The following is a 26,702-nucleotide window of genomic DNA, read 5'->3' as shown; positions in this document are numbered from 1 at the left end:
AACAAAAACAATTCACGTTGGTAAACACGTTTCACATGGCATTGTGTACTGTGTCCGTAGCTAAAACGTTGTGTTCGAAGTTGTCAATAAATTGGAATAATATAGAAGAACAACGAGATAGTTAATTGAAAGAAAAAGTTTATTGTTTAATGTGGTTACGATCAGACACTGAACATTAATATTTCGTGGTATTTGTGGAAAGAATTTATAATTTAAAATTTATAATATTGTACTCAAATGTCATCCCAAACAGGAAAAACAAAATGTAAGTAAAATCTTATTTTATCTTCATTATTCATGCACATTTATTAAATTTTAAATCAAATTCTAGATTTTAAGAATAACAGTAGGGGGAGGGCAATGCAGTGGTCACGAGCCGGGCCACATGAATTTAAAAAGGGGTCTTCTCAAAACACATAAGATTTACAATACCTGTGTGTGAACATGTGCCTATAAAAAAATAACTTCTAGCGGGTAACAATAAAGAATAGAGTATATTTGATATAAAAAAGAGCAAGGAGAACATATTTAATAAATAGATAAAAGACTATAGGAATGTGTTTTGTCAATAATTGGGGTCTTTTGAAATTTTACTAATTTTATAAAGGTAAGCTCCAGCCAAGGGGGTCATTCCTGGTAGGATGTATAAATCAGTGTTATTATCTTTTGAAGTCATAGATTTAATTTAAGATTCCATGTGGTTATCCTCAGTGTTGGATCAAGAGTGGGGTTCGGGGGTTGGCATAGGCAGATACAAGCCCTCCCCCTTTTATGGGAAAAATTGGGTTGATTAAATAAAAAATCATTGAGCATGAATGGAGTCATTGGTGGATCCAGGGGGGGGGTCTGGGGGTTGGAACCACCCTGTTTTTTTGCCCGATCAATGCATCTGAATGGGAGTATTATACTTGGAACCCCTCCTTTACATTGGGTTGGGGACCCCCCCCTTTTTTTAAATGGCTGGATCCTCCCCTTAAAGTATTTGATATATAAAATTGATAAAAATTTAAATACTTATAATTAGCTGAATGAATTAAAAAAAACTGTCATTTCCACTTAAAAAATCATGCTAACATGTTTTCCACTCTTAGGTTGGGTTGTCAGTTTCTTTGACACATTCCCCATTTCCATTCTCAATTTCATTACACTATTTCTGATTATTTTTTTATGATAAGCTGTTCTTGATTTTTTCAAAAGTTCTATAGTTAAAAGGTGTGTGCACATAGTTTCATGGATATATATTTGATGTTAGTTATCAATCTTTCATCTTTGAGACGCGCCCCGGGCATCAGTCAACATTTTGTGGTTACATCCGGGCTTTGTGACAGTCGGAACTTCTCGACCACTTACATGTTTATCGATTGATTAAATATTGTCAACAACAAAAATGGCTAATGGATGAAAATGGAATATGAGATTGGAAAACAGATGAGATTTAAAGACATGACCAATCGTTCGAAATGCAATATAGGGGTAAAAATACATATGTATACATGTATGGTTCGTACAAATGTGTAAATAAACACCACTCAAATAGTATCAAAATAATGTTATTCATATCGACATATGAAACGATCGATAATGATACTTTAAAGTACACACGATTTCTTGATTCACGTTGCTTCATTAACAAAAAAAAATGTTTTGATGTGTGTGTATAAAGTAGCTTATGAAGGTTTGTGATGCGATGGGTTCATTTAAAATTATAATTTTTGGATAATATGGCATGGAAATTATTGAATCTACACTCAATGATGATTTATTTGATTAGTCCAAATAGTTTTGACATCGTGAGAGACTAATTTATTGTTTGCTTTAATTTTTTCCCTTTGATACTGCAAAAGTAAATAATCATAATTATTTGTACTATATATTATATTTCCAACAGTGATTTATGGTGTTAAAAGCATTTCTGATCATCATTAATATGATAATTATTATATCAATGTCATGAATGTAGGAATGAAATAAAAAGAAGTTTCATGTGTGACAATGAGACCACCAGAAGCTTGATTACGTACATTGAAGCTGCATGTCCATTAGCATAATTACAGAAACCACACAAGAAACCGATTTTGTTCAGTATCATATAGTGACCTTTACCGATTCAACATGTTCATTTACACCTTTTGCATCGGATTTTTCTATTTCAAACAGAACATCTATAAGTGATATAATTTAGTTATAAATATAATTATCACCCTACCTTTATTAAATCATGGGTTGAACTTTTTGAGATTTATTTTTTACTAATCGTGAATTGTCAGTGAAGCTTTATTCAGGTAAGGTGTTTTAGATAAATCTCTCCTATTGGTAATTTATGTAACTGTTTTGGCTTTTACTGCAAGCTAAGATTTTGTTAGAAAATGTGTTCAATATCTGACCTTGGTTACACATTGCAATGTTTTCTTTACATTCCAAATCTTATTTTTCCAATGCCAAGTGTAGCATGTGTAATTGCAAGTAGAACTGTGAGATATCTGTTTTGTCATGATTAATTTTTTCAAAAGAAGTTGGTTGATAGTTTTCCATTTTATTTTATTTATTAAATAGTAATACTATTCATCCCTTTTAACGGGGATCAGAATTAGTACCCATTAATTTTTTAAGCAAGTACTAGGTATCCTAAACTAGCTCAGGGTACACATGGTCAATGATGGTACAATATAATATACATTTAAACATGCAGCTACCAAAGTGATCATTCCTAAATGTAAAGACTCAGGGTACACATGTCATGACAGGGTCAATTATACATCTAGTATTGGTTTTACTAAATAATGCTGGACAACACTTTAATGGGCAATTTAAAATATTGTCAAGCTGGAATATGTTTATATACATTGTACATGTACAAAAATGTACATGAGTATATACAAATTAATAGAGCAAGTGTTCAACAATGATTTTTCTGCATATTTTGTTCTGTGCAAATTTTGACATTGCACAAAATCCTGTCTAATCCTATGTGTCCCACAATGTTAATTACTGTATGAAATCTACTCTGAAGGACAGCTGCTGATATTATTATTTGAGCACCGTTTACTAATCATTTGCTAATTAGTATGATAAACTTGCTATTGATTACAGTGGGAAATGTTTAAAGTGTTTAATTATGTTAAGGTGGTACCTACATGTAACACTACAGGGAGATAACTCTGTAAAATCAGCTAAACGTTTTAATTATGTTGTGTTGTTAATGGAATAGTAAGCTTCTCAATGATCAAAATTACTGTCATTCAAACTGCTATGTAACCAGTGTAATTTTTCTGATAAAATGGTTGGTTCATTTTTTTTGGAATTTTTATATTTTTGTCAAACATGTCAAAGGGTCAAAGTAAATTCTCTGTCAAAATTTTTGGAAATTAAACGAGCCAAATTAATTTTAGTGCAAGTGTTGGGTACCACCTTCATAGATATGGTAATACAAATATATGAATTGTAATCCTCTTACAATACTTGTTTTAAGCCCAACCATAATAAGTTACTGATGGCCTTGGCCAGACGGCTTATTCAAGTACTGTTAAACATGCTAATTAATTTCATGAACACATTTTTTTTGTTGTTCATCTTAAATATATCTAATTGAGATTTTTTTTTAAAGAGGAAGGTTAACAAAATATTAACAACAGCACCTTCTGGTATATCTATGGGTGTTATGAAAGCATTTATGCAGCTAACAATTACATTGTACATACAACAGCTATAAATTAATAGTCTTCTGTCAAATTCAACCAATGAATCGCACATGTTTATAAACGTGATTACAAAAAATGTATATATGGCTGTTCTCATTAAGATAAATCTATTGATTCTGAATTTATCATTTTCTGAGCAGATGAGTCCCAAGTTGCATAATGATTCTATTTACACTGTACGTAACTCTAATAAACATGTAATATATAAAGGTTATAAGACGTAGATGAATTTAGAAATCTTTATCCTGACCATGTCATTATTTAAGATAATTGAATTACAAATGTAGATACATGTGACTGCAATTAATCCAATTTTCTCTCAGAATGACTTTTATTTTCTCATGTTTCTAGCAGTTGACTGAAATTAATGAGTTAACGCCTTAATAACATTGCTGTTATTGATTTTATAGAGATTGAACAAAGAGAGGAGACATTTCATTTCAACATTAATAAATGAATGTCTAGGGTTATACATATATTGTGACCAGATAGCGTGCTTCCTTAATGTTTACAAAGCTTTACAACATTAATGGACACCTACATGTATGAACACGTGCAATACTAAGGGGGATAATTAGACAGACCCATCTATAAGAGCAAAAATCTCTAAATTGAAAAATAGAATTATCTTAGCCCAACTTTGCCTGAGGGAGTTATGAGTTGGGATCTTTGTTGCTTTATCATGTTAAGTATGATCTTAATTTTTAAGATAACAGAAAATTTTAGATCTATATTCTATAAATTACATGTATGTTGGTACCAAAACACTGACTCATTTATCTGAGGTACCGTATAGACTGGTGACCCAGTGCATGCAGTGCTCATTCTGTATAAATTTGGTTCATTACTGGATTAACTTTTACCAGATGGACTCAAACCTTAAAATTTGGCCAACATTTTTTTTTACCAAAAATGGCCTTATTTGTACATACTGGTATGTTCAAGATGATGAAGTGTTCAATGCTTTTTTATTTGATTTTTACTTATGAATATCTTTTGTTATTTGATACAACTAATTTCACAGATAAAAATTGAGAAAAAGGTGAATGTTCATCATTATATAAACAAGAGCACAAGGTGTTATATTTATATTACCATTTCTTGTCTTTGTGCGATCTTGACATTCAACAACTGTAAACTATATTATCACCAAGCCGTCCAATACCAGTAAAATCCAATAACGAGGTATAAACATGAGCACTTTATTAAATTCACATGGAATAAAGTATTGCATCACTGACCCTGATTTTTCTCACAAACTAAAATGTTATATATATAACATATTCTCATGATTATTATAGATTAAAATGGCTACAAGAAAATAAATTATGCAATTCTGCTGTTAATGGTAAGACCACAGGCATAAATAAAATTTATCCTGAGAGTAGCCATTGATATACATGTATTTATATATATCATTTTCAAGGAGATCAATTGGCCCTAAGTCCCTGGGTGACTTTGAATGCTATTTATATTTTACATGTCCATCATGTTGATGCATCATGAGCATTGCCGTTTTAATTTATACATTCATTGACCTTTCCATTATACTATGACCATGATCAAATTTACAACAATTTTGTACAATCCAAACACAACTTATTTACTTATACAAGGTAAGCCATGTTAGATAATAGCTATCACATGCATGGTCACTGTGTATATATATCACTAAAGTATACTGTTACCATAGTTACTGTGATGAATTTTGATTTAAAAGTTTCTTTTTTTCTTTTCAGGTTTACTAAAGTGTACGACATTAGAACATAATTTAGCAACATGGACAATCAAAAATTTATTGATTCAACTTATGGCTCATTCAGTGGGTAAGTAAAACTTAAGATTACAGCTAACTTCCTTATGCCTGTAGAGTAAAACTTTGGTTGGCTTGCTTGCTTTGTTTGAATAATTGTTTATTCAAGCTTTCTCCAAACGATATATATGACATACATGACATTGTTAAACCTGTATGTATCATGTTTAAATTTAATTGCCCCCAATATAATGAATACAATGTTTTTTTATGACAGTAAAATAATTAACATATAGAACAATGTAGTGTTAGACTTAGTAGTGGAGAAAATCATTTAATATTGTATGGATTATTTCCCCTGGCACAGTAGCAAACAAAATTACAAGATCTTTAAGCAAAAGGAGATCTGGGTTTCTATTTCAACCCATTTACAGAGTTAACACTGTTGTGGTACTGTTATATGAAATATTTGTCACTTGGCCTTAAGTATGGAAGTAATGGTTATTTCTTTAAATTTTTACTGTTTTTTTTCTAAATTTGCAATCATGCTGAATATTTGAAAGATGGTGATACTTTTCTAGTAAAAAACAACATTGTGTAACTATGAACTACAATTCAGCATATAGACTGAAACAATTGTAAAGGTATTTTCAGACACGAAGTAAAACATTTTTGGATGAAACATACAAATGTCAAACTACATTATTGTTAAAAAACTACGGTAGTCTTAAGTAAAAATTTATGGTAGTCCAAACCTTAAGCAACACATGTTAAGAAATGTGTCTCTTTCCATTGGCCAATGACTCAAGAAACATATTGTATTCATTAGCACCTTCTTGTTAGAAAAAACAATGCAATTTTGTCTTCTCCACATGTACAATGATGTATGTGATGTTATAAGTGTGACGTCAGTTTTTTATCGGTGATAAATTTTTTCAAAGTTAGAAATCCATCTTAAGTATTCAGGAGTAGAAAAATACTGAAAACATATTGGTGATAAGCCATGCATTGACTATGTGTGTGTGTTTGTGTTATTTAAAAAAGTGCTTTATAAATTTTGATACATCTGGATTTTTGCATTGGTCAGCATGATGAGGAAACATACAATAAGGACTGTCAGGTATATGTTCATTCAATTTAGCAAATGTACTTTTTTATACAAGTCAAATTGAAATAAGGTGTTGGGATAAAGATAAAACGCCATTGATGCAATTTTAGAAAGAGTTGTTTCCCTGTGATCACCAAGTTAGAGTGGTCTACATTTGTTTAAGTACACCATTTCAACTTGTTATACATTTACTGAAAACTTGATCATATATGTCAATGGTATTTGCATTGGAATATCTTATTTCAATGAAAACTATTTGGCCCTATACTTAATGTACTTTCGTCATTGATCTTTAACATGTTTTACTTAAAACATGGTGCATATAACATTTCAAAATTCTGCTATTTAAATTTCACACATTTGCATATCTGCATCTTCCATCATTGCATACAGGTAAGACATTTATCTGTGTCAACAGTTTGTATTTTACATCCTGATCCGTTGGTCATTGTGGGATAGGTTACTGTGTTTCATGGTCAGGTGTATAACACCTATCCTTATTGTATATGATACAACATCAAATAAAGGTAAATAAACAATATATTTGTTTTAAATTTTTTTGAAAAAAAAATTGTTTACCTTTCAACTTGGGGGTCTATACTTTTTAATTCTGTTGACCTGATAATATGTTGTTTTTTAAAAGGATTGACTCTATCATGTTTATTGTCAATATTTGAATCCATTTTGATAACATTTATAAATACCTGCAGTAGCCCAAGTGTTTCAGGCTAGAAGTGATTTTAATAAGATGTATGCAGACTACCGTACTACAGTACAAACCGTTGTAAGATTTTCCCTTCGTGAAATTAGATTATTTATGTGATTTCAGATTTATAAGCAGTAACAGTAGTTCTTACAGTATGTCTCTTAGTGATAGTGAGTTTCCCGAGGAGCCACCCTCAACCAGTGGATGTAGGTAAGTTATATTTGAGTGAGTTATGGATATAGGTTTGTACCGGTAAAGAGTTATAAGATAAACTAACATAAATAGCTATGTGACAAGATTGAATATTCAAAGGAATACTAAGTATCTGTTTAAATAAGTTGTGTGTTTAAATATTTGAGACTCAATATGAACCCTCAGTAAACAAGTATTGCTTTGTTCATGTTGTTTGAATCATCATCATGTTAATCAGTAATTTGTTTCTTTCTGTAAATGTTTATTTCAACAATCAGAGTTATCTCTCTTTATTCACTAACTGGACTTGTATGATTTAAAATTTATATGATCATGTGATGACTTAAATATATATGATCATGTGATGACTTAAATATATATGATCATGTGATGACTTAAATTTATATGATCATGTGATGACTTAAATATATATGATCATGTGATGACTTAAATTCATATGATCATGTGATGACTTAATTATGTATGTTCTTTTGTACTGTATCTTAATCAGAGTGAGTTGAGAGAGAAAAATTGGTACGAAAGTGTGAATGATTTTGTTGAATTGTAATGAGTAATGGCAGTGAGAACCATATGATTAAGGAAATAAAGAATTTGAATTTATATATATATGTATACTCTCAGTTTGTCTCCATATTCTGCTTCTAGTCCTCTACAATAGATTTTTTTTCTTTTCTTGAGCAGTAGTGATTTTGCCCATAGTACCATTCAGAAGGATAAGAGGAAAGAAAGACTGAAGCAGTATCTGAGACAATTAAAACAGATAGTTAACCCTGCAGCAGAAAGAGGTGCCCATGTGTCAACATTAGGGGCATTACGACATGTCATTAACTCAATACAGAAGAATAAAGAAGGTATGTTGTATCTCTAGTCATAGGGTTAAATGGTTGTGTAAGTTCAAAAGTATCTCATGTATGGGGATACATATTGTAGGTAAATAATGTTTTTTGTAAAGAAAAAATATATTACCACAGGCATTTCTGATTCCAAAAAGTTTTAGTTTTGCTTTTTGAACTTAGATATTTTTACTCTTTTGTATAGGTATGCAATATTGATGAAATTTGCCTACGGCCAAAATAAAAATATACCCGCAAGAAAAAAGGGGAAAAAATACCAGAGGGACATTCAAATTTGTAGATCAAAAATGAACTTATAACTCAATACTAAAAATAGAAGAAGAAAAAATCACAAATAATAGTACAAGACACAACATAGAAAACAAAAGACTAAGCAACACAGACCCTATCAATAACCTTTTTTTATTCCTTTCTTTTTTTATATAACTCTAAATGCCTTTCCTTCACAGTTTTTATTGGTATCTTTGGTACTGAATCATAACAAAGTTACAGGTGTATAAACACTCAGGTAAAGACCACAACAAAAACACCTATCTAACCTATGTATGAAAACAAATAAACTTTAGACCTAATTTTTTGTTTGGCATATCAGAGTTTTAGACAATTGTTTATATTTTCAGATGAGAAGAATGTATCATCAGAGAGGTGTATCAGTATCTGTAGTACATCAGAAAGCGAAGTGGAAATGAACATCCTGTCACTCAAAGCTGTGGTACGCTACTTTTTTTCACTCAACTGTACACTTTTTTATTAAAAGCAATCACTAAGTTTCCAAAAAACATATCTTCCTCAACATGCATGAAATATTTGACACTGAAACATCTTGTCACTCAAGGCTGTGGTAGGCTACCTTTTTTTCACTCAACTGTACACTTTTTTATTAAACACAATCACTAAGTTTCCGAAAAACATATCTTCCTAAACATGCATGAAATATTTGACACTGGACATTAAGCTACCAATAATCATTTAATCAAATTATTGGGAAGGTCAAATATGTTGATATCTTTGAAAATTGGAGTTATCTTCCTTTGTCAAGAATAATAGTTGAATGAACTACAACCAATAGTTACTACAATGTATTATATAATTTTACTTCCCACAGATAAATTTAAGCAACTTAATTCTTCAGTGCTTACAAGCACATTGATTTTTTATGTGATCTCTCCTCTTGTATTTGGATTTGTTATTTTTTTCTGGGTAAGTGCCAGGATTCTATACGATTATGATGGTTTTATTTTCGATAGTCTAAGGTAAAGCAGTATAAGTAATTAAACCATAGCATTTATAAAATATTACAGAATTGTAGTATGGAAATGAATTTTATTTGTCGAAATTGACCAGGTATTTGGGTATCAACTTTAAACAATTTTCTTTTATTGAGACTTTTTCTGAATGTGTTAAAAATCCAATGTAAAAAATGATTTTATTTTCTAGGATGACTTACAGATTCTAGTTAGTACAAAAGGACTGAAGATAGTACAGGTCTCACCAAGTCTGAAGAAGATTCTAGGTTACCCTGTGGTAAGTTATGTAAGATAGTTCATGTCTCACCTAGTCTGAAGAAGATTCTAAGTTACCCTGTGGTAAGTCTTGTGAGATAGTACAGGTCTCACCAAGTCTGAAGAAGATTCTAAGTTACCCTGTGCCCTATGGTAAGTCTTGTGAGATAGTGCTTGGGTCAATAAATGATTTTGGATTGTGTATTTAGGTCCTTTTTTGGATAAAGCTTGCATGAAATGCATCCAAAATCCAATGGTACTGACTTGAGATACAAAAAATATACTACATATATCATAACATTTTAAACATCCTATTCTTGAATTTTTTCAATGAAATATAAGCTTGGATATTCAAATTACAAAATTATGTTTTACTTGTCATGAAAATTACATAACTTGTGGAAGATGCAGTAATCTAATATTTGTTCTGAAAATACCAATGATATCATTGTTAAAGTAATTTGTAAAATTAGAGTTATCTTCCTTTATACATGTATAATTGTAATGGTAGTTAAATCAACTACAATCAATGATTTTAGAATGCAATGTTTAATCTCCCTTCCCACTGAAAAAATTAAAGCAATCTTTACTAGTGCTTTGATTATCATTTTGCTCCTCAAATATTTATAAATTTAAACTTGGTCATCTAATGTTTGGTTTAAGCGTTCCTTGTGAATATAAATCCAGACAATTGCTTTAGAAGTACCATATTTATAAAATGTCATTTTAATTAACAGGACAGTTGGATTGGCCGAGAGTTGACCAGTTTCTTACACAGGAAAGATGTGGTCACTGTCAACAGCAGTTATGTCCTAGACGAACAGGACAAATTTGATACAAATTTAAATTTTTCAATTAAATGTAAGTATATTTTTATCTTTTAAAAGGAGAGTGTTAAGATTCAATTTGACTCTCAAATCAAACATACTTTAATCTATCTGATTTTCACAATCAAATGTTAAATTATGTTTTTTGATTGGACATTGGTTTGTTGGTTAAATATAACTTTTGATGGGTTAAACAGTCATAAATGACAGTAGTTTGCAGCATTTACCAAAAATGATGACTTTTTGACTTCAGGTTGCTTTTAAAAAAAAAAAAAAAATGCAACTGTTGCCTGAAAAGATGTTTTAAGATGACAATTTTGTGTTTTATCTTTTCACTTGCTTAATCTTATTTTTGCAATACTCAATATATGCTTCATATAATTTATTCAAAATTTTCTTTATAAGAAAAAAATACTTTCTAATACAGTTAAAACCAAGCAGATGTTATTCACTAATTTACTTATAAAAAAAGGCAGGTGTTATCTAACTTTCAGACACGTGAAGCACCCTAAATCCCTATTTGGAAATCTGTCCCGCTTGAACTATTGACGTCATTCAACAATTAATTTTCCATTGTGTCCAGATATTAGAATTATAATAAAGGATCACCATAGGTCATCATGGTTGAGTTTTCTTTCTCACATGTTTATAAATGTGATATGACTGGTATTGATGGTCATATAATTATCAGTTGTTTAGTATGAAGATCACACAAGGTGTAGTCAGTGATAGATCGTCATATAATTATCAATTCTTAAAGGTCAAGATCACACAAGGTGTTATCAATAACTGATCGTTAATCTGGCAGGTTTTGTTGTCAATAATAGGGTTTTAAGAATGAACATTAAAAGTCATGTTTCTAAATTTGGCTTTATTTTAAAAAAAAATGACATGTTAGTAGTCTAAAAAAAAGAAGTTCTTGTCATTAAATGTCACTTTACTTCTATTTTTTTCATTTAACACATGTTTGTAGGAAATTTATCTTAATGGCAGATTCTCTGTAAAATTTAATGTTTCAAAACTCTTAGTTAACTTAGAGATTGGTATCTTGAATAAAAAAAAATTTTTTTTTACCTCCTTGATGTACACATCCATGACATCTGTAAAAGAAGAAATGTTTCTTGAATTAATGTATTGCTTTCAAATATAGGCGAATAAACTAATTTTTGTCATTATAAGATAAACAAGTCAGGAGCCTGTATCAGTGGTTATTGTTTGTTGATGTATATCTTATTTGTTTTCTGTGTCTGGTTTTGTACATAAATCTGGCCTTAAGTTTTCTCGTTTTCCATTTGTCATTTTGGGGCCTTTAACATATGTTTAATAGCTAACTTTTCATTATGGTTTGTGTACAGTGACCTATAGCTTTTAGCTTCTTTGTTATTTGGTCTCAGGTAGAGAGTTGTTTCATTAGAAGTCATACAACAAATTGTTATGCCCCATTTATGGGCATTATGTTTTCTGGTCTGTGCGTTCGTCTTTCCATTCGTCCGTCTATCCTGCTTCAGGTTAAAGTTTTTGGTCAAGGTAGTTTTTGATGAAGTTGAAGTCCAATCAACTTGAAACTTATTACACATGTTCCCTATGATATGATCTTTTCCCCCATTTTCATGGTCAACTGAACATAGAAAATGATAGTGTGGATGGGGCATCTATTTACTGGGGACACATTCTTGTTCATAACGGCAATGCCACCTATTTTATTACAACTTGTTTTATTTATTTTAGTTGATGAAGATGGCAATGCCACCTCAGAACCACCTAAGAAGGTTTTATACTGTAGATTAAGGTAAGTGATCTTTTCATCAAAATCTGAAATACCAAATAATGTCACTGTAAATTCATTATTTTTCGTTGGATACCAAAGCTCTTAAATACATTTTTACTCTAAGAAATATGAAGAGAAACCATCATTAGGCCGTTAGTTTATTCGTTTGAATTGTTTTACATTGTCATATTGGGGCCTTTTAAAGATGACTATGCAGTATGGGTTTTGCTCATTGTTGAAGTCCATATGGTGACCTATAGTTGTTAATGTTTGTGTCATTTTGGTCTCTTGTGGACAGTTGTCTCATTGACAATCATACATACCACATCTTTATTATATTGATAATTGATTAATGCACAAAAATAAAGAATATTTTTTTAAGGTATTTTAATTTTATTTCAGGCACTATAAATCACTGAAAAGTGGTTTCAACCTTGAGAAGAAAGATCAGTATACATCATTTCAGGCATCAGTTTCTATGAAGAAATTTAATTCAGACAAATTCAAACCAAAACAGTTCTTATTATTAGAGTGTCAACCTTTGAATTCTGCATATAACGGAAGTAAGTATTTATAACATGTGTGTGAGAAATTAAGAAAAGTTTTAACATTACTCAAGTAAAAATGTTGTAACACTTTGAAATAATGTGGTTTATAATTCTTAATATTAATATTTCTATCTAGTTTAACCAATGTATACTTTCAGAAACTATGATCCTTGATTATTTTTTTTGAGAGAGAGAGAGAATAACTTTCAACTCCCAAAATGGAAGCATTATATTTTCCTTTACATACAACTGTTTTTACATTAACCCGTCCATACCATATAAGTATTATTGTACAGTAAATTAAATACATTTCTTATTGTGTTATTTAATTTTATTTTACAGATTGGTCAGAAATGACTACAGAGAAGAAAACCTTTGGCACAAGACATAGTCTCTTCTGTTCTTACACATATATACACCCAAAGTATGTATAATTTATAGTCCATTCTGTTCTTACACATATATATATATATATATCCAAAGTAGGTATAATTTATGTTTACACATCTAGAAAGCAAAATACAGTTCATAAATTAAATTCAAATTGAGTCTCTTAATATTAAACCATCCCTTTTTCCTGGCTTTTTTACAAGCTAACTGTTTGTATCAAACATGTATGAAGTATTTTTCTTCCATTTTTTTTTTTTATTTTTTTAATTTTTTGTCTATTCATCCTAATTATTGAAATCTTCAAATGAGTTATTCATGTTATTGTCAGCATTTATTATGAATTAGAATAAATCACAAATTTATGATCAGTTTACTTTACATGTGAAACAGGGTAAATTGCTACAACTGGATATCAAATAAGATGACACAAGCTGGTGTTCTCTGAATGGAAATAAATTATTAGATTCACATGGTTAACCTAACAAAATCTTTGTTGGTAATTTAAAAAGAAATATATCCAAAAGTTAACATATTTCGTATTGTTTTAATATCTGTTGGGGATTATTGTAACATTATTTTAATAGGTGTATTTTAGTGCCATACTATTATTACATTAATTTTGATTGGTTTATTTCAGTGCCATACCATTATTACATTAATTTTGATTGGTTTATTTCAGTGCCATACCATTATTAGGATATTTACCACAAGATATGGTTGGAATGTCTATCTTTGACTTCTATCATCCTGAAGAATTTGAACAGCTTTATAATATCTATAGACAAGGTTAGTGTAAATATGATATATCTTTTGGCTACTAATCTGATCCTTGGTCACTGAATATTAAAATATAGTGAGAGTGTGGTGGCATCATTATCTCTGGAAACAGATTATAATTTAAAAAAATGTGCCATGATGTTCACTGGACACAGAATTTTATTAATAAATGTAATTAAAATGCAAACACATTTTTACCAGATCCAAATTAAAACAGTAAAATCAAGAAAATACTGAACTGAAACACATTAAACCAATGGACAACGACTGTTAGATTCCTGACTTGGTAGAAAATGGTGGATTGAACATGGTTTTATAGCGTTTAACCTCTAAACCAAAGAATTGCTAAAGTGTTTTTAGCTATGACAGTTTTAAAATGATTTTTTTTTTACAGTGGTAACTTCAAAGGGCACAACCATCAGTAGTCCAAAGATTAGATTCAGGACCCACAATGGGGACTGGATTTATGTAAAGACAGAATGGTCCAGTTTTATTAACCCCTGGTCCAAAAGATTGGAGTTTATCATCGGTCAGCATACAGTCATCAAGTAAGTTTGAATATATTTCCTAATTGGAATTTTCATGGAAGCAAATACATTAACTTTGACCTTTTACATGATATTCAATAGTTCATAAGGCCATTAAAGAAATATGTTTGTTTGTTTTAACCTATCCTACAAAAAATAAAGCTACTTATTCAATTTTTTTTTTATTGTCCTAATGTAAAAAAGTGTTTTTAATCAGATAGGCATGAAGACTGAAAAACCTGTGACACTTCAATTTCTCTTTGCTTATAAAAAAAAAGAGAATGCCGTCCAATCTACTCAACATCTCTACCTTTAGCTAGGCTTTGGGCAATCTAAGTATGTTAATTGTCACCTAAGAGATCTCTTTTCGTATTAGTTGTAAAAGCTAGGGTTTAATTTGAAATTCTTTAATTCTTAATTGAACAAACAAACATATTTTTTACTTTTACAAATTAGCAATTTTTGAAATGTTTATTTATGTTACTTTGGGTCAAGTAAACACAGCCAGGAAGCTTTTTCTTCTTGGGAGATGAGTATTTTATTGTTGATAAATTTTAATGAATTTTTGCGATGTTTACTAACACTTTTTTATGCAATTTTGCGATTTGAGGAAATATTGTATGATTGCCATGGTGACATTTACCACTAAAGATCGTAGGCTTTTATTAAACTTGCATTCACAGGAAATTGCATTGAAACGTCACAATCGTAAGTGATAATATGAGAAAGAACCAATAGGACAAAAGATAACTAATTAACAACTTTTTCACGTGTTTTGTCAAACATAAACGCCCATTTGTTTTCCCTATTCACAACATTTTTATTTTTTTGTACCAATATTTTAATTTAACTATTTCTTTACACATGTGAACTAACTTACTGGACATCAAGATGAAATTGTCAATGTTTTTTAACAGGGGACCACAAAACATAGATGTTTTTTCACAACCACCCCGTCAGGAATGTATTGCAGAGGAACCGGAGCAATATCACAAAAATCTCAGATTAATCAGAAAATTGTTACTACAAGTGAGTTATTTTTAACATATACAATATCAGTCTTATGTTTTCCATGTTGTGCTTTGTGTACTATTGTTTGTGAGTTGGTCTTTGTCTTTTTTATTGCCCATTCAGTGGCAAATTTTTTAGGAAAAATGATATTGGTCAAGGTAGTTTTTGATGAAGTTGAAGTCCAATCATCTTGAGTTCACATTTTTCCCTGTGATATAATTTTCTAATTCAATACCAAATTAGAGTTTTTACCCTAATTTCACGATCCACTGAACACAGAAAATGAAAGTGTGAATGGGGCATCAGTGTACTAAGGACACATTTTTGTTCTTGATCTTTCTTGAGAACAATTTTCACTCCAGGGGATCTTTTTCTTTATAAAACTACTAAAAAAATTAAAACCCTTGCAACATTAACTGCCTTTACTATAGTAACAACATGAACAAACACTAATTGTTATTTTTATTTAGAAATAATTTGATTTTTTCAGCCTGTAGTAGATGAAGCTAGAACTGTGGCACTAAACATCGTAGAAGAACCGACTGAAGACGTTTCTGCTAGTCCAACTCCTGGTAAGAGCAATTATAATCAAACGCTTAAATAAAAACTATACATGATCATGGGGAACTTATTACAATCTATTAGTCAAACTCATCGTTAAAGCTTTTACAATCAAACGCTTACAGCAGAATGCATTGTGTGTAGGTAAAGGTAATATCTTTGGTTAGCTTGCTTGTTAGCTGAACTGTGAAGTCATTATTAGGTTAAGTAATCTACCCTTCTTTAAGAGTAGACTGGTCCCACAGATAACCAATCTATCTGTCTAAAGGACTAGACTTCTCCAAAAGGAGGGTAGTATACCTTATCTAATAATGACTTCACAGTTCAGCTAACAAGCAAGCTAACCAAAGATTCTGCCTTTACCTACACACTCATTGCATTCTGCTGTAACAAAAAACAATACATGACATGGGAAACCTCTCCAATCTGTTAGTTGAAGTTCAAGTAAATCATTGTGGGGTGTGAGCTGTAAGGTTTAATTTATTCTTGTGTATTGTTTTCACTGACTTCTAATTTACATTTCTATTATTTTTATCAGTCTGAAAAACACTAAAAAGGGGGGGGGGGGGTAATTTTGCTCACTAGAATTTCTGTGGGTTTTTTTTAAAGATTTTTTAAAGATTTAAAGATATTTTGATTTTTAAATTATTAATTTCAGATGGTGACACAGAGGAGACTTCAATCAGAACACAAGAAGCTAAGAAGAAATTACAGGTACTATTTGTGAAAAAAATAATTTTCATGCAGTTTTTTCATGGTAAAAAAACAATATTTTATGTCAAACAACTGTAAAATTTAACAGGAGCTAGTGGTACATTTCAAACACAATAAATGAAAGGGACCTATGTTCCGAATATATAGTTATCAAAAGTACAAGGATTATAATTTAGTACGCCAGACGCGCGTTTCATCTACATATGACTCATCAGTAACGCTCATATAAAAAAATTTATTTATCCAAACAAGTAAAATGTTTTTAAAGAAAGTCATTTTTGGCAGCCAAATTGGTAGTTTAATACAAAATGCAGTGATTTTCTGCCACTAAAAAACTCAGAATGAACCCTGTATTTTTTGAATGGATAGAGGTATGGTCGAAATTTGTAGTTGTAAGTCATTAAAATCACAAAGTGTTACATTCCATTATTGTTAAAACATGATGTCAATATAAACTATCAGAATTTCACCTGCGTTTTATCCAGAAACAAAAAAAACTAATAAAGTTGATAGACTTTGAATAAATTAGTTGGATTTCACCTGCGTTTTATTCAGAAATAGAAGTGACCAATAAAATTGATTATCAAAATAAAGTAGAAAAACTTTCACCTGCCTTGTATTCAGAAACATAGAATTTAATTAATTGATTGTTTATATAAATTAGCAGAATTTCACCTGCGTATTATTCAGAAACTAAAGAAACTAATAAAGTTGATAGACTTTGAATAAATTAGTAGGATTTCACCTGCGTTTCATTCAGAAATAGAAGTGACCAATAAAATTGATTATCAAAATAAATTAGAAAACTTTCACCTGCCTTTTTATTCAGAAACACAGAATTTAATTAATTGATTATTTATATATATTATCAGAATTTCACCTGCGTTTTATTCAGAAACTGAGTAACTAATAAAGTTGATAGACTTATTTAATTAGCAGAATTTCACCTGCATTTTATTCAGAAACAGAAGTTACTATTAATTAAAAAAGATTGTTTGTCAAAATAAATTAGCAGAATTTCACCTGCATTTTTTCAGAAACTGAGTAACTAATAAAGTTCCAATCTTAATTGACTATTGTCAGTTTTCCTATCGAAGGTCAGTGGTTTTCTCCGGGCACTCTGGCTTCCTCCACCAAGAAAAACTGGCCGCCAAGAAATAACCCAAAAGCGGTGCTTAAAAGTGGCATAAAAACACTAAAAAAAAAAAACAACTAATAAAGTTGATATTCTGATTTGATTAGCAGAATTTTACCTGCATTTTATTCAAGAACAGAAGTTTCAAAATAAGTTGGTAGAATTTCACCTGTGTTTTATTTAGAAACATAATTTATAAGTCAATTGTCAAAATAGATAGAACTTTATATTGGATTGTGATCCCCTAGTTATAAATGGGATCAACAATATTATTGGATATTTGTTTATTAATTTAAATTTGTAAACAATTTTATGACGTAACTGATTTTCTTTTTGCAGTCTGCCACACGAAATGAACAGTGTAATGAGATATTGGATGACAATTTGTCAGGAACCTACGAACAACTTAGCTACACAAACAATATCAAAAGGTTAGTTATATATACAAACATCATCAAACTTTGTTGTCAAAAGGTCTTTCATAAATCGTCAAAAGGTCATTCATAACTCTATGATGACTAATATTTGATTTGACGAAAGACAAAAGTAAACAAACTGTGAAAGACACAAGTACAAATGTTGTGAAATATTTTCAATTGCATTTGTCTCTACTGTTACGTATTTCAAAGGAAAGTATGACACGCCTAGCTAAGTGTTAATTGACTGGCCAAGGCACTGTCATTGTAAAGGTCAAAATGTAAAGTGACTGACATTAAAGGGCACCTGGTACAGCTGTTTATTGCTTGATGAAATGCCATGTAAAAATACCTTTTCTTTGAAACTGAATAAAAAAGATTTTCTAAAATTTAATCTGTAATAGCCTTTTATAAAAAGTTATTACATGATGAAGAAATTAGTCTGAATTTTATTAACAAACATAAGTAATTATCGATATAGACATTTCAGGTCCCATTAAATTTACATTTCTTTAATCATGAAGATATATTCTGACTAACTTATTGTCTGTAAATAAATTGCAGATAAACAGATAGTGTCAATAATTGTTAGACCATTTCATCCAAACTTTAGAAATATTAGATTTTTTGATTTTTTTTAGATTTTTGATGAGCCAACCAAAAACCTATTCATCATCATCCGATAAAAGAAGCGGGAATGACAGTTACACAGACGACAGTAATGCCATTGGTTAGTATTTATAATCAATTAATTGTTAAAAAAAATATACCATCAATTATGTTTTTGGTAAAATGTATACAGAAATGCACAATCTAAATGATTTTAGCACCACAACACCTAATGAAAATAAAATTATGTCTGGTTGAAAATATCAATGTACAAGACATTCTTTACAAATTAAGTTTTGGTGTACACCTTTAAAAATATTTCCCAGAATGCATTAGAATTTGGAATGGTGAATTCTCTTTACCTACAGGTGATAACAGATTTTAGATAAATTACAAGAGACATTTATTAAATAAAAAACTTAAGCACATGTTTTTAAAAAGAAATAGAAACTTGATGAACCATGAATTTATTAATCAGAAGTAATTTCCTATTCAGTTTAATTTCATATTTCCACAAATAATAATTATTTGCGTTCATGTAAAATTATAGCAAATGTATGAAAATATGTGATGGAGTAATTAAGTTATCAAATTCAGCTGAAAAGATATTCTATTAGATTATTTACAATCTGACATGTTTTATTGCTGTCTTTTGTCTCATAAGTCAAAATGATCATTGGAATTATATGTTTTTAATATTTTTACAGATTCTGATGAAGTACCTGATTTTGGAGTTGACATTCCATATCCAAAACCACCCAGTTTTTGTAGCAGCACTAAGGTATGTACTATATAAATAGAACAACCATAGAATAAACTTGTGTAGTCATGAATAATATATTGTGATGAGGATTAAATTACTTTCTAAATAGCAAATATTCTGAATTCAGAAAAATTTTGGAAGTATTTTCTAATTATTCATTGTGGTATGTTTATTCTAAACACACCTTAATCGAAAAAATATCACTTTAACAATAAGTGTTTGAAATTCACACCTGAATTGTCACAAATCATGTATTCTTCTTCCTTTTCACACCTATAATCTATTTTAGATCTTATTAAAGCTATGGAAATTTTCCCTAATTTGTGACTATTTGCCCCCACTTTGTGCCAGTTAAATGTGCATACAATTTAAGGTGGTACCTAACACTACATAGCTTTAATAATTTTATCCTCATCACAATATATTATTCATTTCTGAATTTACAGTATAAACCATCCCATAAAATAAATCTTGTTAAATTATATTAATTTAATTAACAAAAGTCCAATAGTGAAGAAGTTAAGTTTTAGCGCCTATGTCAAATTAGAATTTGTATCTTGCAGGTACTTGTATCTGAGAAAGAAGACATGGTCCCTAGTCCATCTTGTCAAACAGAAGAGATTGGAGAAGAGACCAGTAGAGAAGCACAGATTATACTTTTACCTATTCAAGAACCTAATGTTCTGATGTCATTGACACAAGAAACACTTCAAGAACATACCAAACAACAGGAAAAGATGTATTTAGAACAGGCAAAACACGATAGCAATCTGGTCTTACTCAACATGACCAGTAAATATAGTGTACAACAGGAATCTTCTCAGGGGCTAAAACGGGGACATTCCACCGATCTCGATGAAACACGTAGATTTAAATCATTCAAAGCAGAGGATGTCAGTATGTTGTGTCCACCTTTTCCCATGACCACAACAGGACCTATGTTGAAACCACCAGGTGGACCGCCCAAAATAGCCTTTTCTAATATGTATGGAATTGGTTTGACCCCACAGGGTACAGGGGCAATGTATCAAGGTGGACCAATGCCTGTTGTTCAGTTGTCACAACAACCACCAATCACCAATGGCAACCCAGGAAACATACAGTGGCCCTACTATCCACAATCAGGTTAGTTGAAAAAATGTTTGAAATTATATTGGTTGGAATTAAATGCCATTATTACTTGCAGAATATAAGGTGCTCAATTAACCAGTGCTATATTGATTATATAAGAGGATTTTATTTGACAAATAAAACTCAATTTTATTGATAGAAATTGACATCTTTTTGGATATTTAGATCAATAAATTTACAAATATATATAAAAGATAAGGTGGGAAAGATAAATATTTTCACTTTCATAAGATGTAAAATTTGGTAGCACTTGCTAATTATCTCCCCCTGAATGAAATATGCTTTGCCCAAAAGTTATCTTTTTTGGCAAATTAAAATGACTTAAGTTAAAAAAAAAAATAATAACTAAAAAATTTATAAATATGTGCTTCTCAGGCACTGACAGGTAAGGAAATGTTTCTTTTTTTTATTTCTTTTCATGACAGTTATATTGTTTTAGAAAGATTTTACCATTTGTCATTTTCTCTTATTCATGCTGTATATTATGATCATGCTTTTTAATAAAATGTATCGTTTGATTTCAGGTTTATCATTTTACCCACAAGTGATGGGAGGATTTTACCAGCCGATGACTGTTCTATCATACCCCATGCCTTTATGGACAGGTGGAGATACCAGAGGGGTGGCCACAACCAAGCATAAGGTAAATATTTCACATCATCACTAAAAAGCAAAGCTTTTGCAATCTGTTTGCCGTCTGTAGTTAAAAAATTAAATCTTCTCCTTGTAAACTTTTGAATCAATTCAAACTTAATTCCACATGACTGTATAACTAATTAATTGATAATGTTTTTATGCCCCACCTACCATAGTAGAGGGGCATTATGTTTTCTGGTCTGTGCTTCCGTTTGTTCGTTCATCTGTCTGTTACACTTCAGGTTAAAGTTTTTGGTCAAGGTAGTTTTTGATGAAGTTGAAGTCCAATCAACTTGAAACTTAGTATAAATGTTCCCTTTGATAAGATCATTCTTATTTTAATGCCAAATTAGAGAATTTATTCCAATTTCACGGTCCAGTAAACATAGAAAAGGATAGTGTGGACACATTCTTGTTTAACTTTTCTTTTAGAAACAAAAGATTCCATACTTATTTTTAAACTCGTTTTTGATCATTTCTGTATTTCTCTTATCATTGTTTCATTGTAAAACCTGTCTGTTTTTAGGCGATATTCACCCAGGCTGGTGACAAGGGTAGCACTGCAATGTCAATCTCAGACTCCTCATCGGGAGAGAACACAAGTTCTTCATTGATGTACCTACTGGAGCTTAGTAATAACCAAGAGGTAAGCAAACATTAATATCAAGAAGAAATAAAATTAAACATATATATCAAGAAGAAATAAAACTAAACATGAATTTAAGGTGGTACCCAACACTTTCACTAAAATTAATATGGCTCGTTTAATCTTCATAAAATTTTGACTAAGTATTTACTTTGACCCTTTAACAAAAATGTAAAAAATTCAAAAAATTCTAACCAAGCATTTCATCAGAAAAATTACACTGGTTATATAGCAGTTTGACAAACACTAATTTTCCTCATTGAGAAGCTTTATATTGCCTTCACAACGCAACATAATTAAAACATTCAGCTGATATTACAGAGTTATCTCCCTGTAGTGCTAAGGTACCACCTTAAAAAAATATCGATTGCTTACATAGGCCTTTGCCACCATTATACCTTATTACTATAAATATGAAGAAAATCATTTGATACAGTCTTCTATCTTTTATTACAAAAATTGCTAACCTAACACTTTATTTAGGGTACATACATTTTTTTTTGTGATCAGTTCAGATCAAAATCAAGAGAAATTTACACACATTTTCAGCATTTTTGATTAGATCTTTTATTGAGTATGCTAATTTATTATTATGTTTGTTCAGATTGCAAAAGCCAAAGAATCTAAAGCTTCAGCTACAGCTACTCAGAGAAAGAGGCACTCAGACCCTCCTTGGTTGTTTGGAGTTCTCTGGGTAGAGGGGATACAAATGAGATACACAGTACCTAGACGGAAATTCAACAGAATTATGAAAGAGGACCGGGATGCATTAAAGCTATTGAAGCAATCTGATGTGTTACTGAAACAAATGGACGAATTAAAACAAAATATAGAAAAAAGTCAGGAGCCAACTGAAGTAAGTTCAATGTTAGGAATAATAGATGTAGCTTACATATCAATAAGACAGCAAACCAACAACACAAATAACCAATAGACATCTTATATTGAACATTTGTAGATATAAGAAGATGTGGTATGAGTGCCAAATAGACAACTCTCCATCCAAGTCACAATTAGTTATAAGTAAACCATAATAGGTCAAAGTACAGCCGTCATGGAACCTTGGCCTGCACGAAACAGCAAGCTGTAAAGGACCTTAAAAACAACTTGTGTAAAACAATTTTTACAGAAAAACCAACAACCTATAAGTATGCTTGAAGGTCACTTGCAATTTATAACTAAGTAAAGAGACGAAATAAGTTTTTGATTGATAAATATAAAACAATTTGAAATTAATGCCTAATAATAGGCTTTATTCAAGTATTGAAATGATCTGTTATAAAAATAAAAAGGGGGATTGATTTTGTTAGTAAAAATACAAGTGTCTAAAGTGTCCATTATTTTATTTAGGATGAAGAAGCAGACTACCTGTTTATGATTGACCCTGATCTGTTTAAAGACGATATTTCAAGTGATTCACGAGAAATTGTAGCCAGTCAGAAACTAAGGTGCTCAATGAATTCATTTTCTGTTTCAAAAACCACTGACGAAACAATTACTAAGTCAAGTGAGGATAAAAGTTTCTCAGAAACTTGCAATTCTCTCGCTGGTGATGAAATGGATGAACAGGAAAAGAAGAGCGAGTCGGAATGTGATTCACTGCAGAAGTCTGGTTATAATGACAGTTCTATTGACATGGAGTCACAAAGCTCAAAGTCCAGTGATCTCACGCCTAGTGATTCTAGGAGTACTGACGATAAAGGAAGTTCAATGAAAGAGTCCGATACACAATCGTCAAAGTTATCGGAGGGGAACAAGGACTCAGAATCGGAGAATGACGTAAACCAGACTCAAAATCTGGCTCGTCAATTTGATCAGTTCTTTGTTAAGAATCCAACCCAATTTAAACATTCCAAAAAAGGCTTCTGGATTAAAGAAGCTAATATGAATGAAAGAATAGCAATGGAGTATACTTTAAAAAACAATACAAGGAAAGATGTTCTTTTAGATGATTTGAACAGGTTGAATGAAATGAACCAATCAACCGTGGTTCAAAACCAATTGTCTTATCTGTTAGAAGACTTAAAAACTGAAGAACAGAAAATTTCTTGTCGTTTTTGTGAATCTCTGGGAGAAATGTCTTCAAATACTAAATGCTCAAATTGTATTAGGGAACAAAATATGAAAAAAACGAACGAGAACTTTTTTGAGAGTTTGTTCATGCAGCCATTGTTCCCACAGGACATGTCAGAAGCTTACTCGTCAGAGCATCCAATCAGAGATTCACCAGACATGGAGGACTTATGTGATATTATGGATGCAGTGGACTAAACATTTTGAAGCGGTCCATTGTTTCTTGTCAGTTTCATAGACGACTTTCACCATCATGCATTTTTGAACATTTCCAATGTCCCAATGCTAATGATATTATTGAAAGAAATCATTTCACCAATTTACAACATGATTTACCTAGGTAATCTTATTCATAAAAAGAACTTGGAAGTTGTTTTATTGTAAATGGTTATATGGTGTTCGTAAACATCATGAGGTCACTTCTCGTAAAGAAAGAAGTCCCAAAAAGGAATGGGGTTGCATCAATGCTTTCCAAATGCGAGCAGAATTACTTAAAACCAGGCATGCATCTAAGCAAGAAATAAGAGTGTATTGCTTAGATAAAGAAAATGACAAAACCACTTTCTTGTTGTTAACAGTTTTATGTTGAACCATTTATATGAACAGTAACAATTTAAATTGCCAGTCAATTTTGTTCAAATTGTATAGGTCTTGAGACTTTTACGTTCGATTGGTCAATTAAAGAAAAAGTTTGCCTTGTAAGAACTAAAATAAAACAATACACTCTTAATTATTTCAACCAGAGATATGATTAAAGTTTGTAAAAATTCAGTTCAATAAAGATTCCAAACCTACCCCCATTTAATTGAAAACTGGGATATTGTCTTATCATGTAAAAGTATTGACAACATCAATCTGACAGGACTGACTTTCTGGCAATCAAGTTGTAAAGATTGAATATATATACATTGTGTAATTATTGTGTATTACTGTTGTTTTATGAGAAGAGAGTAAGTGTGTAGATGTGTATACATGTGAATATGTTTGAATAATTGTGTATAAATGTGAGTTAATGTTTTCCTACAGTTAAATTGCGTTTATATCATGAGCATGATGAATGTGAGTAAAAATGTGGCAATGAAAATTAAATAGAAATCATGGATATTTGTAAAGTTTGTTACCATTGAATAACAATCAAACAGAAGTTATTAAACATGATCTTGATGCATTCTAAATGTTCTGTTACACATTTTATTGTTTTAACTAGCAATTTACTATCAGGTTTTCAAAAGTTGTCAATTAAATATCCTCTTTGATATGAATTTATTTGAGCTACTGTCATGACTGTACTTCATTTTTCACATATAATGCCTAACAAAAAGTTGATGCATACAGTACAAAAATAACAAAGAATTAGAGGCTCTATGAAGTAGAGATAACTTTTGACAATCTAACATTTAGACCAAAATGTGTAAGGCTTTCATTGATAAATTTATTTTTAAATATACATCATAAATCATTTACCCAATATATGTTCATTTTATAACAGTATTGAATATGTTTAAGGATATATCAATGGAGTTGTGCAATATGTCTCAAGTGCTCTGGACTTTTGTTTAAAACAAAAATCTAGAAACTAATCATGAAGGTTAAACATGAGAAGTTAAAAAAAAATGATGAAAATATTGACAGTATTCATGGTATTATTACATTTCATTTGTGTAAATAAACAGATTGTGCTGGTTCAGAGTTATATCTAAAATGCAGGAAGCTAATCTGGGACATGAGACAAAAATCTTTTTTTACAATATTGTACAATGTGATAAGATACATTTATTCATGAAGTTTATTATTTGTAAGTAAAATAAAATATATTTATATGTTGTTACATGTATTGAAATGTTTCAAATACTGAAAATAAATTATTTTCATGGTATTTTTTTCTTTTTTATAAATTTTGTGATTTCTTTTGATTACAAAGAGGCAAACCACCAATTTACTGTTGATATGAAATCATTTGATTTTACTCAACTACATATTTTGACAATAGATACTAAGCTTGTGTCAATAGTGCAACTTGAACTATTAAACCTTACTGAGAAATTGAGTACACCACAAGTTTGTGCTGGGAATATTTGCTAAATATAAATAAGATGTGGTATTAGTGCCAATAAGACATCTCTCCATCCAAGCCACAATGTATAAAAAGTTAGCAATTATAGTTCAGAATATATCCTTCAACACAGAGCCCTGGCTCAAACCTAACAACAGATATAGAGGGCAGACAAATTACTAGTGTTAAACAATTCATACAGGGAAAAGGTTTAATCTATATGACAAAGAGAAACATGAAACGCCTAAATATAGCTATCAACCACACCAACACAACTATTGCA

General features: G+C 30.5%; 1 protein-coding gene across 3 annotated transcripts; it reads left to right on the top strand.

The window, feature by feature from the left end:
* LOC134692857 (period circadian protein homolog 2-like) lies at positions 1–26,242 on the top strand. Of its 3 annotated transcripts, none has more exons than XM_063553465.1 (23): positions 1–265; positions 5,438–5,524; positions 7,389–7,475; positions 8,160–8,329; positions 8,953–9,044; positions 9,770–9,856; positions 10,572–10,695; positions 12,390–12,450; positions 12,832–12,992; positions 13,320–13,401; positions 14,047–14,153; positions 14,539–14,692; positions 15,589–15,700; positions 16,173–16,254; positions 16,902–16,957; positions 18,432–18,523; positions 19,150–19,238; positions 19,825–19,898; positions 20,444–21,005; positions 21,536–21,654; positions 22,174–22,293; positions 22,898–23,149; positions 23,644–26,242. In XM_063553465.1, exons 2-23 carry the CDS (start codon positions 5,478–5,480, stop codon positions 24,562–24,564), a joined length of 3,651 nt encoding a protein of 1,216 aa, XP_063409535.1. In that variant the 5' UTR covers positions 1–265; positions 5,438–5,477; the 3' UTR covers positions 24,565–26,242. The 3 variants fall into 3 exon arrangements, with proteins under 3 accessions (XP_063409535.1, XP_063409534.1, XP_063409536.1); XM_063553464.1 differs by lacking the exon at positions 1–265 and adding an exon at positions 1,295–1,473; XM_063553466.1 differs by lacking the exon at positions 1–265 and adding an exon at positions 1,322–1,500.
* Positions 26,243–26,702: the final 460 nt, after the last annotated feature.

This window comes from Mytilus trossulus, chromosome 12, assembly GCF_036588685.1.
Source record: "Mytilus trossulus isolate FHL-02 chromosome 12, PNRI_Mtr1.1.1.hap1, whole genome shotgun sequence".
Lineage (NCBI taxonomy): Eukaryota > Metazoa > Mollusca > Bivalvia > Mytilida > Mytilidae > Mytilus > Mytilus trossulus.
The sequence above is the reverse complement of the archived record's forward strand: the minus strand, read 5'-3'. Positions and strand labels throughout refer to the sequence as shown.

Excerpts from the sequence above, each read along its gene's own strand:
- LOC134692857 (XM_063553465.1), top strand. The coding sequence starts at position 5,478 with ATGGACAATCAAAAATTTATTGATTCAACTTATGGCTCATTCAGTGG. Across the intron at positions 5,525-7,388 it reads ACTTATGGCTCATTCAGTGG|ATTTATAAGCAGTAACAGTA; the intron begins GTAAGTAAAACT and ends ATGTGATTTCAG. Across the intron at positions 21,006-21,535 it reads GCCCTACTATCCACAATCAG|GTTTATCATTTTACCCACAA; the intron begins GTTAGTTGAAAA and ends GTTTGATTTCAG.